The following is a 13,985-nucleotide window of genomic DNA, read 5'->3' on the forward strand; positions in this document are numbered from 1 at the left end:
GCCAAATTAATACTTATTTAACTAACCAAAGCATGATTCAGGCCCAGCCTTTCATCTCCTCCTTTTTAGGAAACGTCTACTCTGTATCGGGACATCAGCAAATATAAGTAACAAAGCAGCTCCCACAGAAATGAGTTCTAAAAATATGAATTGTGAGAGACTTCAGAAATTACACCAGAGTTCATGGTAGCCACGGGGTTCAACACACGTTGTTATGACTTCATTGTGCACCATTAAACTCTGGATTTCATATTGATTCAGTATAGAAACAGATTACATTTTTAGGATATCTTATGAATCAAGGAGAAGAAACACTTTATTGAAATTATTGTTGCATAGTTTACATTTTTCTATTTAAGTGACAATAATTAAAGTACATTTGAATAAATCTGTTTATATAACTAATTCTCCCTGGTATACTTACAACACTAAATTTCCCAAAATCATTACAGCAAGTTCAACCTCAATTATATTAAACAAATATTATGGAGAAAAAACCCAACTATTTATTGTACTACATTCTTCATATTTTCTGCAAAGATGTCAGCACATATAAAAACAGGCTTACTCATATTTGTGAAGAAAGCATTACCAATTTCATATGTTTGTATATCACGAATTACATGCCAACATTTATGAGACTAAAAATCACCAAATATTAAAAATGTGATATATTTTGGGCAGATTTTCTCTCTCCTGGTTTCTGAACTGGCATGATGCAGTCAACATGCCTTTCAACCTTTCCTGTGCCGTCACAAAGGCTAGAAAAGCTTGCTTTAAAAAGCAGAAACAAAATGAAAGAGGGGGAAAAAAATCCTCAGAGCCACATAAAGAAAATCCAAATCAAAAAAGCAGAGACCTTGACCCAAACACCAAAACAAGAAAACACACCTTGAAAGAGCCAGGTTCAAACTGCACGAGTTGTTAATCCTCTGTTATGCTCCACAGTACGAGCGGATGGGCTTGTGCAGACAAACGTTTGCACCAGCAACAGAGGGAGCTGGGGAAACAGGGGGAAACAGAAAACCTTTTTCCTCCCTTCATTTTCCCATACCTTTCCCTTGCTCTTCTGTGAGATGAAGGCAAAAATGAGGATTTCAGGGTCTCCTCCTGTGCTTCTAATCAGTCACAAATCAGGCACTTCCCTTTACATTTGAGGAGAGGGGATGTAAACAGTGATTTAGATAAACTCTTACAATAAAACAGGCAGAGCAAGTACCATGTGTACATTCAGAGGCAGGTGGGGGAATATGGCAGCATTAGTCCTCTCCTTCCCCTAGGCAGGAGGTGTAATGCACAGTCCCACACACTATTAATTTTCTTTCTCCAACCAATTTTGCACTTTCTTTTAATTTTGTTTCATTTAATACAATTCTTAATTCAGTGACTAAACGAAGCAACCCTCTAGAGGAACCCCAACCATACAGCCTCTCTCCTACTGCAGTCTTCCCCAGGTGGCCAAAAGGCCACATTTGTTGCATTGCTGATTAATATAAATACATGTTCTGCATTCTTGATTTTTGACTGGCAGACAATTTTAAGCAAAATTGTAAAGGGGTTGAAAGAATTTGGATTTTTTTTGGGTAGCACTGGAGAAAGCAGCAGATGGGAATCAAGCAGTTGGGAAGCTCTTGGGTTTGATTTCTCCTAGAAAGAACCTCCTCCATACACCGCTCCCATTGGGATCAGTGGCCACTGGACACCTCCTTTAAATTCCTCCTTTAATTTGCCTGAAGATGTTTTTTTTCCTTGTTTTCAGAGCAGATGATTATGCTGCCCACCATCTACAGGAACCAAACCCAATGGCGGTCACTGATGATGCCCAACCCAACGGCGGTCACTGATGATGTCTAAGTGTGTACTCCATTTTCTCTCTGCTGCTGAAGCACAGAGTGTGTGTCATCACTCCCTGCAAGTGATGCCACTTCAGGTACTTGGGAGAGTGGAATGAAAGAACCAGAGCAAGAGCAAGGGCATGTTAGGAGAAAGGAGAGGAGGAAGGAATTGCCATGAAACACAAGGAACACAAGACTTTTGGGAATAAGTTAGAACAACCAGAAACAGGAAAGGAGGAAAAAAAACACAGGATGCTTGTATCATAGATTATTTATGCAAGAATGCTTAGGAGATTGAGAAATGAGACAGGTAAATGGGTTAAAAGCCAAACAGTCAAATTTAAAAATTTACTTCATCTCTGCTGAAGATTATGGTCGTTATGAAGTACTATCACAGAGCAGTTCAAGTCACACCATAGAACGATGCGATGCTCTTATAGAAGCACATTTCTGGAAAGCAGGAAGAGACTGGGAGCTGGAAGCATAGGTAGAATTTAAACACTTCAGTTTCAATAAGGGTATTTCTGCAATAAGGTGCTGGAAAAATCCTGCCTCCAAGAAGTAAACATATGTTATCTCCATGCTCTGAGGGGCCACTCATGGTAGGAGGAGGAAAATGTGCAAAATTCACTTTTTTCCATTTAAAACAGCTAAAGACCACCATATGGCCAGTCTGTCTCTTAGCAGGAAAGCATCTGTTCAGAAGAATTAGGATTGAAGTAGATGACAAGGTAAGCAAAGGAAAAGAAAATGTGAACTGCATTTGAAGGTGGAAGACAATCACATACAATTGCACAGTTTTCAGTTATTTACAACTAACAGCACAGCAAAATTATTTTCTGATAATCCTAGCATCTACAACAGACTCTCTTTGATTTTTTACAGCAGGATTTCACAATTTTTAATGAGCTTGTGTGGTGCTATGCTATAAATAGCACATAAAAACAACATGTAACTGTCTCAAACTCTCTTTCTGAGAAGCTCTGATACAAAATTTGGGAATCTACAGCCAGAAAAGCAGAATATTCTGTGTTACTGCATCTTATGCCTGAAATGCTCACTATTAGCTATTCAGTTAATTATGATATGCAGCCATTTAAATAACAACATTATAGGTTATTAGTGCCATGAGATGTTATGCATATTCATTCTTCTCTATGCAAATGATCTGGTGCAGGTTATAATGTCACCTCTTCTGTAGTGGTTACTGAACCCTCGACCCTCATATGCAGCATTTCAGTGGCTGGATTCAGATTTGTCTAAAGTTGTATGCACTTTTGCTCTCCAAGGGACAGGCAAGATGAGCTGTCTCTAATTATAAATATTCAGACTTGCTTCATCCAGTGTAAAAAAAAAAAAACAATGGAAAAATAACAGTCTAGGTAAGTCTATCAATCTATGCCACATAAAGTAAAAATAAAATGGAAGGTTTAAAATCTCCTTATAGTAGGGAGGTCTTTGCTCCTCATAAGCATTTTACACAAGTCAAATGAAACCTTTTTTCAGTAAATACTGTGCTGCAGCTGAGTCCCACTGAATACACAGAGTAGGAGACATTAGCTCTTCTATGGCTGTGTGACAGGATGCCCAAAGACACAGTGGGCATCACAGGGCTCAGTGGCCCATCCTTTGAAAGGACTCCATACTAGACACAGCTAGGGCACCCATGGCTGAGCCAGGAGAGTATCTCAGAAGGCTTATCTCAGCCTCTGAAGAAGTCTGTCTCTATTTACACCCAGCCTTGTAGCTTATTTTTAGAGCTCACTGGGCTTTGCCCCTTTATAGTTTTACAAATTCTCACCGAGGTATTTACTCTGACCATAATCCAAAATCCCCTGAACTCTGAGAGAAGATTTCACTGACTTCCTTCAGTTTTGAATCAACATTGCAAAACTGTGCCTCTTATAGAGGATACAAACATCATAATATCAAAATGGACGTTCTTCCAAATACTCAGCATGGGCACAATTCCGTTTCCAATTTTTAAAGGACATTTGGATACAAACTCCCTATCAAATTAACAAGACAATTATAAGAAAACTTACCATGCCACATTTCTGAAGGGTTATTCCAAGTCCAGAAGACAATGACATACTGGACACATCTTCAGGCTGTGGAGGAAGGGGAAAAATCTACATAGTGTATGAAAATATCATAATTCACAAACTGCAGCACAAGTTAAATTATGTAAATAATGAAATTTAAAAAAATATTAGAGGTATTAATCGTCTTCAAATTTAAGAGCTTCATTATCCCAATAGTTAATCTTTTTTTCTAGTCCAAATTTGTATGAACTACTTATTCCCACAAGTAATTACTATTATCTTAATTGATATAATCATCTTTTGGCTAACACAATTCCCACAAAATACGCTATGCCCAAAGTTCATCAGACTCTACAGATGTGTTTCATTCCTAAGTGCCTATCAGAATTTACACAGCAATCACATAGCTGTAACTGTCACAATAATTCTTTGGACGTCTCACAACTAGTTGTTGCTGAAGCCATCTCAAGTGAACATAATCACCTGGGACAGAGTTAGAAGCATACTAATTGGGCAGTAAATTCCCAGCGATGTTCACTTTTGATATAATTGCTTACAAATACAGAAATTGGCAAACTCGCTGAGACAAATACAGAAACTGGCAAACTTGCCCTGGAACTGTTCAAGGCCAGGCTGGATGGGGCTTTGAGCAACCTGGTCTAGTAGGAGGTGTCCCTGCCCATGGCAGAGGGCTTGGAACTCAATGATCTTTAAGGTCCCTTCCAACCTGAACCATTCTATGATCTATTACTGACCAGCTGGTGGTTAACAGAAGACTCTCGTTTGAACAAAATCTTCCTTGTCCATGAGGGTATCAAAGCAAACAGTGAATGGCTCCACTGATCATCCGAGGCTGCAGATGTCAAGAGCCGGTGAGGGGCTTCACTCGCTTGAAGGACCAGAGGTAAAGGCATTGCTGAAAACCAAGGCAACATTCTGCATTAGAGCTAACGCTGGCTCCTGTCCGGCAGCCCCTTGGTGCAGATTCCAGCCAGGGATGGGGCTCGTGGTACCCGGAGCTGTGTGTGCACACAGCAACCAGCACACTCTCCCTCAAAGCACCTAAAACTAACACAGGTAACAGAGACGTGAGGCAGACTTGAGGCCAGACAGGAAACAGAGGTGGGATTTGCCCCACAGAACCCAGCAGGAGTTAGAACAAAACCATTTCCTACTTAGGGAACTCACGTATACCCCACAGAAAACTTCTTGCCATTTAAACGTAAAGCATCTAGTGCATGAATTAAAAGGTTTCGGCCTTACATCAACCGCTAATATTTTCAGCACAAAGAAATTTTCAGCAAAGAATAAATAATTGAAGCACTCTACGACACGAGTGGCCTCAGTGCTAAGGGTGTTCTGCTTCAGAGATACAGTCTGCCAATTAACCATTAACCACGTTAATACATATGCAGAACAAAAATACTTCTCAGCTGAGTAAGGGTCTCAGTTACATTTTAGCTGAACTGGAGTGCCATGAAATCAAACTCGCCTCAATTTAGTAATTAGCAATATAAATGCTAGCTTATACTCCTGTATTTTTATGAAAGATTAGTCCATGATATCACACAAAATTACAGGAACAGTCTTGAAATCATATCACTTTCATTTACTAAAGTGAAAGTACCAATGACATCAATAAAAGGAGCTTAAACTAAAAATCAATAATTTAATATACTAAATTGTCAAAAGGCAAAGCTGCTGAATGAAGAGAAAAAATGTCATGAAAATTTCACAATGATAGTTGGCTGCCTGTTTAAAGATACTTTTTTCATTCTTTACATAATAGTTCTCATTTATTACTTTTTTTTAAATCCCATATTTTAATCATTAGCAATATATATTCATATGAACAAAAACTCTCATTGAAAAGCCAGGTTTTTTTGGCAAATGACATTTTTCTATAAAGTTTCCATTTTTAAAAAAATGTATTATATGTTAATGAAATATGAAAAGATGAAGATAGTTGAAAAGCTGAAGATACTAAAATCTCATTAATAGGAGGAGCATTTTTTTGAGAAAGACATTGAAAGAACAATACAGAGAAATACTGTTTGCTGTAAATAGAAAAGACAAGCACAGAGCATTCAGCATTGGACCCTTAAACAGAGGTCTTATAAAGGGCCTTGAAGTATTGATGCACATGAAAATCACTGAAAAGGTTCTGTTAACATAAAGAATGAGATGCAGTCCTGCTGCTTACAGAACCCAGATGGACATGTGCACCTTGGGGAGTTTCACTGTCTTCCCATGCTGGAATAGCATGCTTTTTATTTGGGAAAGACCAGGAAAAGCTAGCTGTTTACATTTTACAATCAGTTTTAATTCACTTCTATTAAATTTTACTTAAACAACTGTTTATGCAACAGACTCAGACTAATTCAGGGGCTGTAAAAATAACAAGGTAAAGTTGGTGAGAACAGTAATATGTATAATTACAATACCAAATGTCTGCATATCGTTGGGATTGGAATTTTTTCAGGGTCGTCATGCATGGCATAGTTCTGTTTCAAGACTAAGCAACAGCCCAAGTCACTCAGGATGACACCAGTGCTGAACCACCTGGCCATGGCACTGCCCAGCAGATCCAAGTATCATGCTATATGCCACCTCCAAGGCCTCTAAACCTACGCTCTGACTACTGAATCAAGCCTCTTTGCAGTTTTGCATAGATATAGCCAAACACTGAAAAAGATCCATTTTATATTTGCCGTGTCTCATATATTAATGCAATTACCACCCCACTCCTATGGAGGCGGAGCACTAATTCTCCTTTTTGTTCTCTTGCCAGACTATAGGAGATGCATTTTCCTTTATAGGAAACAGAAGCCCTGACTGAAGACATGGAGCTTCTTTGTAGGGCTTCATAAGAGTCAGAAGTCAAAATGGCAAAATGTATGAGCTGGGCTGAGCAGTTACTGCCTTGATGATGCTTTCTTGTTTGCAGATCCTTTCCTTCTGTATTTTGGATGAGGGAGGTCAGCCAACAAGAACGGTTAGTTGCTTCACAAAATATCTTTCGTTCTTGCTCCCTATGCAGCACGACATCTCCATCAGCACACCCAACTGCACTTTTCATGTGACAGCAAATCCTGATACTCCCCTCTGGAGAGTATCTAACCAATTTAATTAACTGATCATGTTCTTTGACTCTGAAATAAATCTCTGGATTACTAATTACACAGATGAGTCTGTTTTCAAGTTGTGCTTTGTCATCACTTACAATCCCAAGATAACGTGCCCAGCTCCCAGCAGAAGTCTCCAGGCATGTTATTTGGCTGCTCCATCATCAGTAATTGGTGGTTGGGGATTTTGTAGGTTCTTGACATTATGCTAAGCAGCCTCAACGTTGATGATGATTACAAGGATACTTCTGCAAATTCACTTGTATCTTCCCAGCACTCAGTGGAAGGTTTTGCTTAAATATATTCAATCAGTGAGACACATGTCCATACAGCAACATGTGCCACTGCCTTCCTCCAGATTTCCTCTCATCCTTCCTATTAATTTTTAGCAATACAGGCTGCCTTATAATACCCGGTTTCCCTTGCCAGTAAAGCAGCACTTTTCTATCTCATTATTTTTTGTAGTATCGATTGTCAGTTAAATAAAATAACCTTTTCCTGATCCATATATATTTAACTGTCACTAGAACATTATACAGCTCAGTCCAGCTGACCTACAAGAACATAACTGCTTTTCCACATAACTTGCTGCATGCTCTTACTATCAAGACAACATAATTGTATTTATCAATTCACCTGCTGTCTCTTTTCAGATAAGGTCCTAGATGGATTGTAGATGGCTGATGATTGCTTGAAAAGCTGGATGCTGAATATCTGAGAAAGGACAGTACAGGCATTACACGTTTTGTGGTTTTCACATCTATCCTAGATTTCTGTTCTGAAATTGCCTTTTTTTAACAAATAGATTCATCTGAAGTTAGGTAAGACTAATACTTGACTCCCGAGGCCTTTGACTAACAAACATCGAGCTTTCTTTTGGATATCTTGCTGCTCAGAAGTGTGAGCACACCACTGTCAGTGCCCCTTCAGAGATGCCTCCCAATTCTGACACCAACCCTGCCGTCTCCTTGTTCCCTCCACTCTCCTTTCTTCTTACAGTTTCAACTTCAACCTCTGCCATTTTTCTGGCTGTTCTCAGAAAAGCCATTATCAGAGCTGCATGGTCTTCACTTCCATTAGTTTCTAAGCGGAAACTATTCCCACTCCTTTTCAAAGGGGAAACTTTGCAAAGCAGGGCAATGGTTTCAGCTCTATGTACATCCCAAACCACCGCCTCTCAGTGGGGCTGGCCAGGCTGCCACCCAGCACCCCTGGACCACAACACCTCAGGCCAAAACGCTTCCTGACAAGCAAAGCAGCATGGCATGAGGCTTCATCTGGAGCTTTCCTGCAAACGTCTCCAAAGATGCCAAGTGAAACAGTTCATCAAAGGCAGCAATTTTACTTTCTTCTGAGATGCGAGACAATATCACCATCTTTAAGAAGAAATTTTCTCTGCTTTGTTTTCCTTAATGACATAAAATAAACATTCCACATTTTTACAACGTATTATCAAGTTGTTAAATATTTTATCTTACTTTTAATTAGCACATTTCTAAAACGTTTTCCTGGGATTTAATCCTCCATAAAGCCAATATAAACAGATATACCAGAACCCTGTCTTAAACTGCATATTCCTAGCTAATTACCAGTGCTGCTAGGTCAGCTTTGTATTGAATTACAAAATGAAAAGGTGAAAATAAATATTACTATAGCTGAAAGAGCTGGGAGATTGGTTTACCATTTTACCACTCATGTCAGTATAGCACTCTGTCTTTCATATGTGCTGTGCCACGACAATATGAAATGACAAATGCTCAGTTGACCAGAACAGTCCCTGCTATTTAACGATGTTTGTTTTTCTTTGCTATGGTCCCCAGGTAGTGATTTGCCACTCTTCAGTTGGTGCACTGTTGCTCTGGGTGGTGACCTTTGGCTCTTCTGGACCTCCAGCAGCCACACTCAAGGTACAGGCAATACACTTAGGGAGGAAAGATCCCAATTCCTGTACTCGTTGCTCTGGGTCTGCAGAGAGGATCCGACCTGGTACAAAACGCAACTACCACATGGAGACTGTGGAGACAGGGGGGCTGTGCTCATATGGGCTGGGGGTGGAAGGATGGGTATCTAAGAAAAGAAACTGTCCTTTGTTTGTGGTCAGCCTTTGCTAAGAAATTGGTTTTGTGTAATGACAGGGACCTTCGGTGCTAAAGCACAAGCATTCATATAATCATAGAATGTGTTGGGTTGGAAAGGACCTTTAAAGGTCACCTAGCCCAACCGCCCTGCAGTAAGCAGGGACATCTTTTAACTATATCAGATTGCTCAGAGCCTCATCAAGCCTGACCTTGAATGTCGCCAGGGATGAGGCCTCCAACATCTCTCTGGGCAACCTGTTCCAGTGTCCCACCACCCTCATTGTAAAGAACTTCTTCCTAATGTCTAATCTAAACCTACCCTGCTCTAGTTTAAAACCATTTCCCCTCACCCTGTTGCTAAATGCCCTTGCAGACAGTCCTTCCCCAGCTTTCTTGTAGGCCCCCTTCAGGTACTAGAAGGCTGCTATAACGTTTCCCTGGAGCCTTCTCTTCTCCAGGCTGAACAATCCCAACTCTCTCAGCCTGTTTTCATAGCAGAGGTGCTCCAGCCCTCTGATCATCCTTGTGGTCCTTCTCTGGACCTGCTCCAACAGGTCCATGTCCTTCTTATGTTGGGGACTCCAGAGCTGGATGCAGTACGCCAGATGGGGTATCACCGGAGTGGAGCAGAGGGGGAGGATCACCTCTCTTGATCTGCTGGCCATGCTTCTTTTGATGCAACCCAGGTTCCAACTGGCCTTCTGGGCTGTGAGTGTGCATTGTTGGCTCATGTCTCGCTTTTCATCCACCAACTGGGCTTTTTCATTCACCACTGGACTAAATGGGCTGAGTCCTGAATGTGTTAGTGGCAGAGATGGACCACTATTAGAAGGGTAGGTGTAACACCACAGTGCCTTACTTGTTCTTGATACATGTTAACATGAAGGTTATTCTCGGCCATGGCAATTAAATAGCATGATACAAAATTAAAATAGTGCTGCAATAGTTTGGCAGCAAAGACTCCAGTATGTCCTGACAGCTCCTGTACCTTTACAATGCATCCTAACCTGACAAATTACAGCAGGTAGGTGAAGACTCTGACAAGTTTGTGAAATGTCAAGTTCAGAATTAAAAATTACCTGACACTGAGAGGAAAAAACGCAATTTAACTAAAATAGTCATTCTAACTCTTACCTCTCCAGTCCCACATCTACAGTCTGATTTGCTGTCCCTCCAGAATTTATCAGCAAAACTTAGAATAACCCTGCTATATTCCAGTCAGGAAGAAAAGAGTTAAATATACTTGCTTACTGTATTTCTGTTGTTGTTCTGAATTATTTCCTGTCCTGAAAACCATCCAGGATACAAGATCCAATTTGAAGTCTGTTCAATTACACACAACAATGAACAGGCAAAGGTAGTAATTTACTGTATTTCAGTTTTGAATGTTGCCATTAGCTTTTCTTGTTACAATGTCAAAGAAACTACCGGCATGAACAAGAAAAAAAAAATCTACTTTCCAGGCCTGTTTTGAGGCAGTCAGAGCAGACTTGAACGTAATTCCCCAAAATCCATTGTGTTCCCCAATCACAGGGCTATTCTGGGATTGCTTTTTCTCATCTGATCCAGAAACAACTCAAAAAAGCTTCCAAAAGAAACCCTGAGATGAGTGTGCTGCCTCAACCTGTTTCACTTCAGCACACTGCCATTTTCAATGACAAAGGTGTTATGCAGAAGCTCTCAACTTGCTGCTTTCACCGAGAACTTCTTCAGTAAGAAATAAAGAGTTTAGTACCTTGATTAAACAAACCACTGAAAACTTAGCTTTAACTATGTTAAAAATTAATGCATAAAATGGGTCAATTCTCAGTTATAAAACCAAGCATACAATTCAGTGCTTGTAGCAGCCCCTCATTACACGTGTATATTTACCTACTAACAAAAAGGCAGCTTAATAGAATCATTTAGGTTGGAAAAGACCCTTTAAGATCATCAAATCCAATCGTTAGCTTAACACTGCCAAGTCCATCACTAAACCATGTCCGTAAGCGCCACATCTACACGTCTTTTAAATACCTCCATGGATGGTGACTCAACCACTTCCCTGGGCAGTCTGTTCCAGTGCTTGATAACCCCTTCAGTGAAAAAGTTTTTCCTAAAACCCCAACTGCATGCCTTTCCTCTTTCAGTGGATGGTACATTAATAATTTGCACCCATCAGAAAGCAAGATGCGAGTAGCAAAGATGACATTGAATACATACAGGGAAAAAAACAAGGAAGCTCATCAAATCTGAATTATTTGCTTTCGTATTTAAATTAATAAACTCATTTGTGAATTAGCCATGGTAACAGGCAAAGAAATTAGAGGCATCTCACTAGATGACTTCTCCAGAGCATGTAATTTTTTGGCAAATTCATGTTATGAAACTGTCTCTTGGGGAGAGAAACAGCCATTGGGGAGTGTGTCTGTTTCAGACATTGCATTGCCCCTGTTACTGTGCTATAGGAGGAAGTCCTAACCTTTCAGGATACTCATCTCCACTACACCTGGTGAGAAAGCATTCTATTTATTATACAAATAAAAAGAAAACAAACACCAGAGACTCAGAGAAACTGATTTGTTCAAATGTACACAAAGAGCCTCTGGCAGTCAGACCCCAGGTGCAACTCCTCCAAGCTGTAAGGGACTTCCCTGAGTATCAGGGTACCCTATTTTGATCAGATTAGGCAACAATAACTGGAGATGCTTGGCTTATCTGAGATCAGCAACAAGTATACTTGATACCTGCTGGCAACAGTATTAGCATCCCAGCAACACTTCAAGACCCCCTACATCTCTGAGTCTTTAACTATGTGGTCCAGGAGGAAGTATATTAGTTATTGTAATTGCAGAGGTCTTTGAAAGTAGCTTCAAGAGTAGACGTTGCAACAGTGTTAGTAATTGCATAGAGATGAAGTTAGCTTCTGAAAAGGAAGAAGGTCTTGATCAGCTTTAAGTAACATGGGTTTTCCACAATGCTGGGAACACTGGGCATCAAAGGGTGCTTTCCTACATCATGATGTTTAATGAGGAAAAAGGGCTCCTGAAAATTAATCAGAGCAGGGTGTGAACTATGGTCTTCTCACAGCAGTTCCACTCTAGATGGGCTGCTTAGGGAGATTAGAGCACCTCATTCCTAAATTCCAAGCAAACGCTTCCCTGTGGCCCAGGATCAAGAGTCCCACTGATGACAGAGGGCCACAGGGGCACAGCTTCAATCCCCTGCCCAGCTTCACACCCACTCCCTGGGAGACCTGGGACTCCCACAGCACTGAAAAGAGAGAGAAAACAGTAACATACCAGCCATTCCCAGACATCCCATCTCTTTTTGAAGCCACAGATCATCTTTAATAACCTAAAGTTAACACAGAAGAGAGCAATTATAAAAAAGAATTGTTTTCATAAACCTCCAATATTGAACTCTTATGCTGAATTTATGCTTTACAATTAGACAGAACCCTGTTCCACAAAGCCTCGAGTTTCAAAATTAACTACTAGAAGAGACACAACACAGATCTAGAGGTCTCCCACAGCTTGTCAAGCAGTATGAGGCTCTGCTGTCTCCCAGTATGGCAACGCACACTTGGGGCTCAAACTGTACTTACACTTCATATTATCAGGATGAGCTTCTGTGCAAAAGTGGAGCAGAAAGGTTTCCTTTTAATTTGCTCTTATAAATAATCTTTCTTTGCCATTTTCAAAGACAGATTTGAGGGCACAGGAAAATCCAATCACAAGGAGTCAGCAGGAATGTGTCCATATTAGATCATCAAGTCTACTGACATTACGCTTATTTCTCCTTCGGAGGAAAATGACATGGAGCCTTTCAAAGGGACCACAGGCTAAAAACTGCAGCTTACAAGGCAATTGGTGACAGCCTCCAGACCACAGAGATTGCTACAGCAATCACAGCTCTAAAACGTCAGTAAAAGAAAACAGTGTTTTTAAGGATTGTTAATGCCCAGTGTTTTGATCAAGATGTGGTAGTCATACAAGCAATTTTTCATTTAATAAAAATGCTTCCTTGCAGGAAATAATAGAGAGTTAGGAATGTTGGCTGATTAACAGTGATCTTCTAAGTCTGCTGAGCGACGTGACCCGCACTTGCTGTTTCTGTTTGCTCCCAAGCACTGCATGTGAGTAATGTTAAGTACTGACTTATGTCAACATCACTGTTACAGTACAGCAAGTTAGGGGCAATTTTCTTCTTTGCCTGCTCGGGGAAGCCATCACTTTGATTATTGCTAGAGCTGTAACTTTAGTCAACCTTGTGGGAAAATAGTTCTCACTTCAGGCAGGGCACTTTCCCTCGAAATAACAGAAAATGCATAAATTTGGATGCACCAGGAGCCCAGGGTTTTAAATGGACACTGCTCTAGAAAACAAGTATATATAGGATTGGAGGCAGCTCTTATGGAAGAGGAAGAAAGGACATAGAAACGAACGTAAGAGGGAACATTCAGCACACTCCAAGAAGCCTTGGGAACAGCTCTGGGAGACCCCAGACACTGAGCTCTTCACTGGGAATATTTGCAAATACCTGGTTGTACAGCTCTCCCTGAACTCCACAATTCTTGTAATCAAACTCATTTATGCCAAAGTTCTCTAATGCCATTAATGATTTTTTTTCTTATTGGTTAAACAATCTACATGACCCTGAATTTTGAGTAGCCAAGCATCTCAAGAAGACAAAAAGAACAGGAAACTCCAGTGGCAAACTTGAACAAAAAATTGCCTCGTGGATATATATATATGTATGTATTTACATACATGCATATCCATATGCAGCAACAGAAATCACATGTTAAAAGGGAATTAACCTTTGCCAGATATTTTTAGAGCAGTCCAGAGCCCTAACTGCATTAAGGAAATGCGTAGTAATACACCAGACAGATGTAATGATGCCAGTGTAAAACACTGA

General features: G+C 40.3%; 1 protein-coding gene across 4 annotated transcripts in view; it reads right to left on the bottom strand.

Annotated features, from left to right (window-relative positions):
- Positions 1-12,613, bottom strand: part of EVC2 (Ellis van Creveld syndrome 2) — a 74,735-nt gene extending 62,122 nt beyond the window's left edge. For 2 of the 4 annotated variants that reach the window (XM_014936074.1, XM_014936072.1), the window contains exons 1-3: positions 12,365-12,613; positions 4,636-4,796; positions 3,881-3,946 (exon numbers count right to left, since the gene is read on the bottom strand). In XM_014936074.1, coding sequence (XP_014791560.1) covers positions 3,881-3,946; positions 4,636-4,796; positions 12,365-12,386 — 249 coding nt within the window. In that variant the 5' untranslated portion in view covers positions 12,387-12,613. The remainder of the gene's footprint in view (positions 1-3,880; positions 3,947-4,635; positions 4,797-12,364) is intronic. The other 2 variants (XM_014936073.1, XM_014936075.1) reach the window with 2 other exon arrangements.
- Between the last annotated feature and the right edge of the window lie 1,372 nt (positions 12,614-13,985).

This window comes from Calidris pugnax, unplaced genomic scaffold, assembly GCF_001431845.1.
Source record: "Calidris pugnax isolate Ruff unplaced genomic scaffold, ASM143184v1 scaffold14, whole genome shotgun sequence".
NCBI lineage: Eukaryota > Metazoa > Chordata > Aves > Charadriiformes > Scolopacidae > Calidris > Calidris pugnax.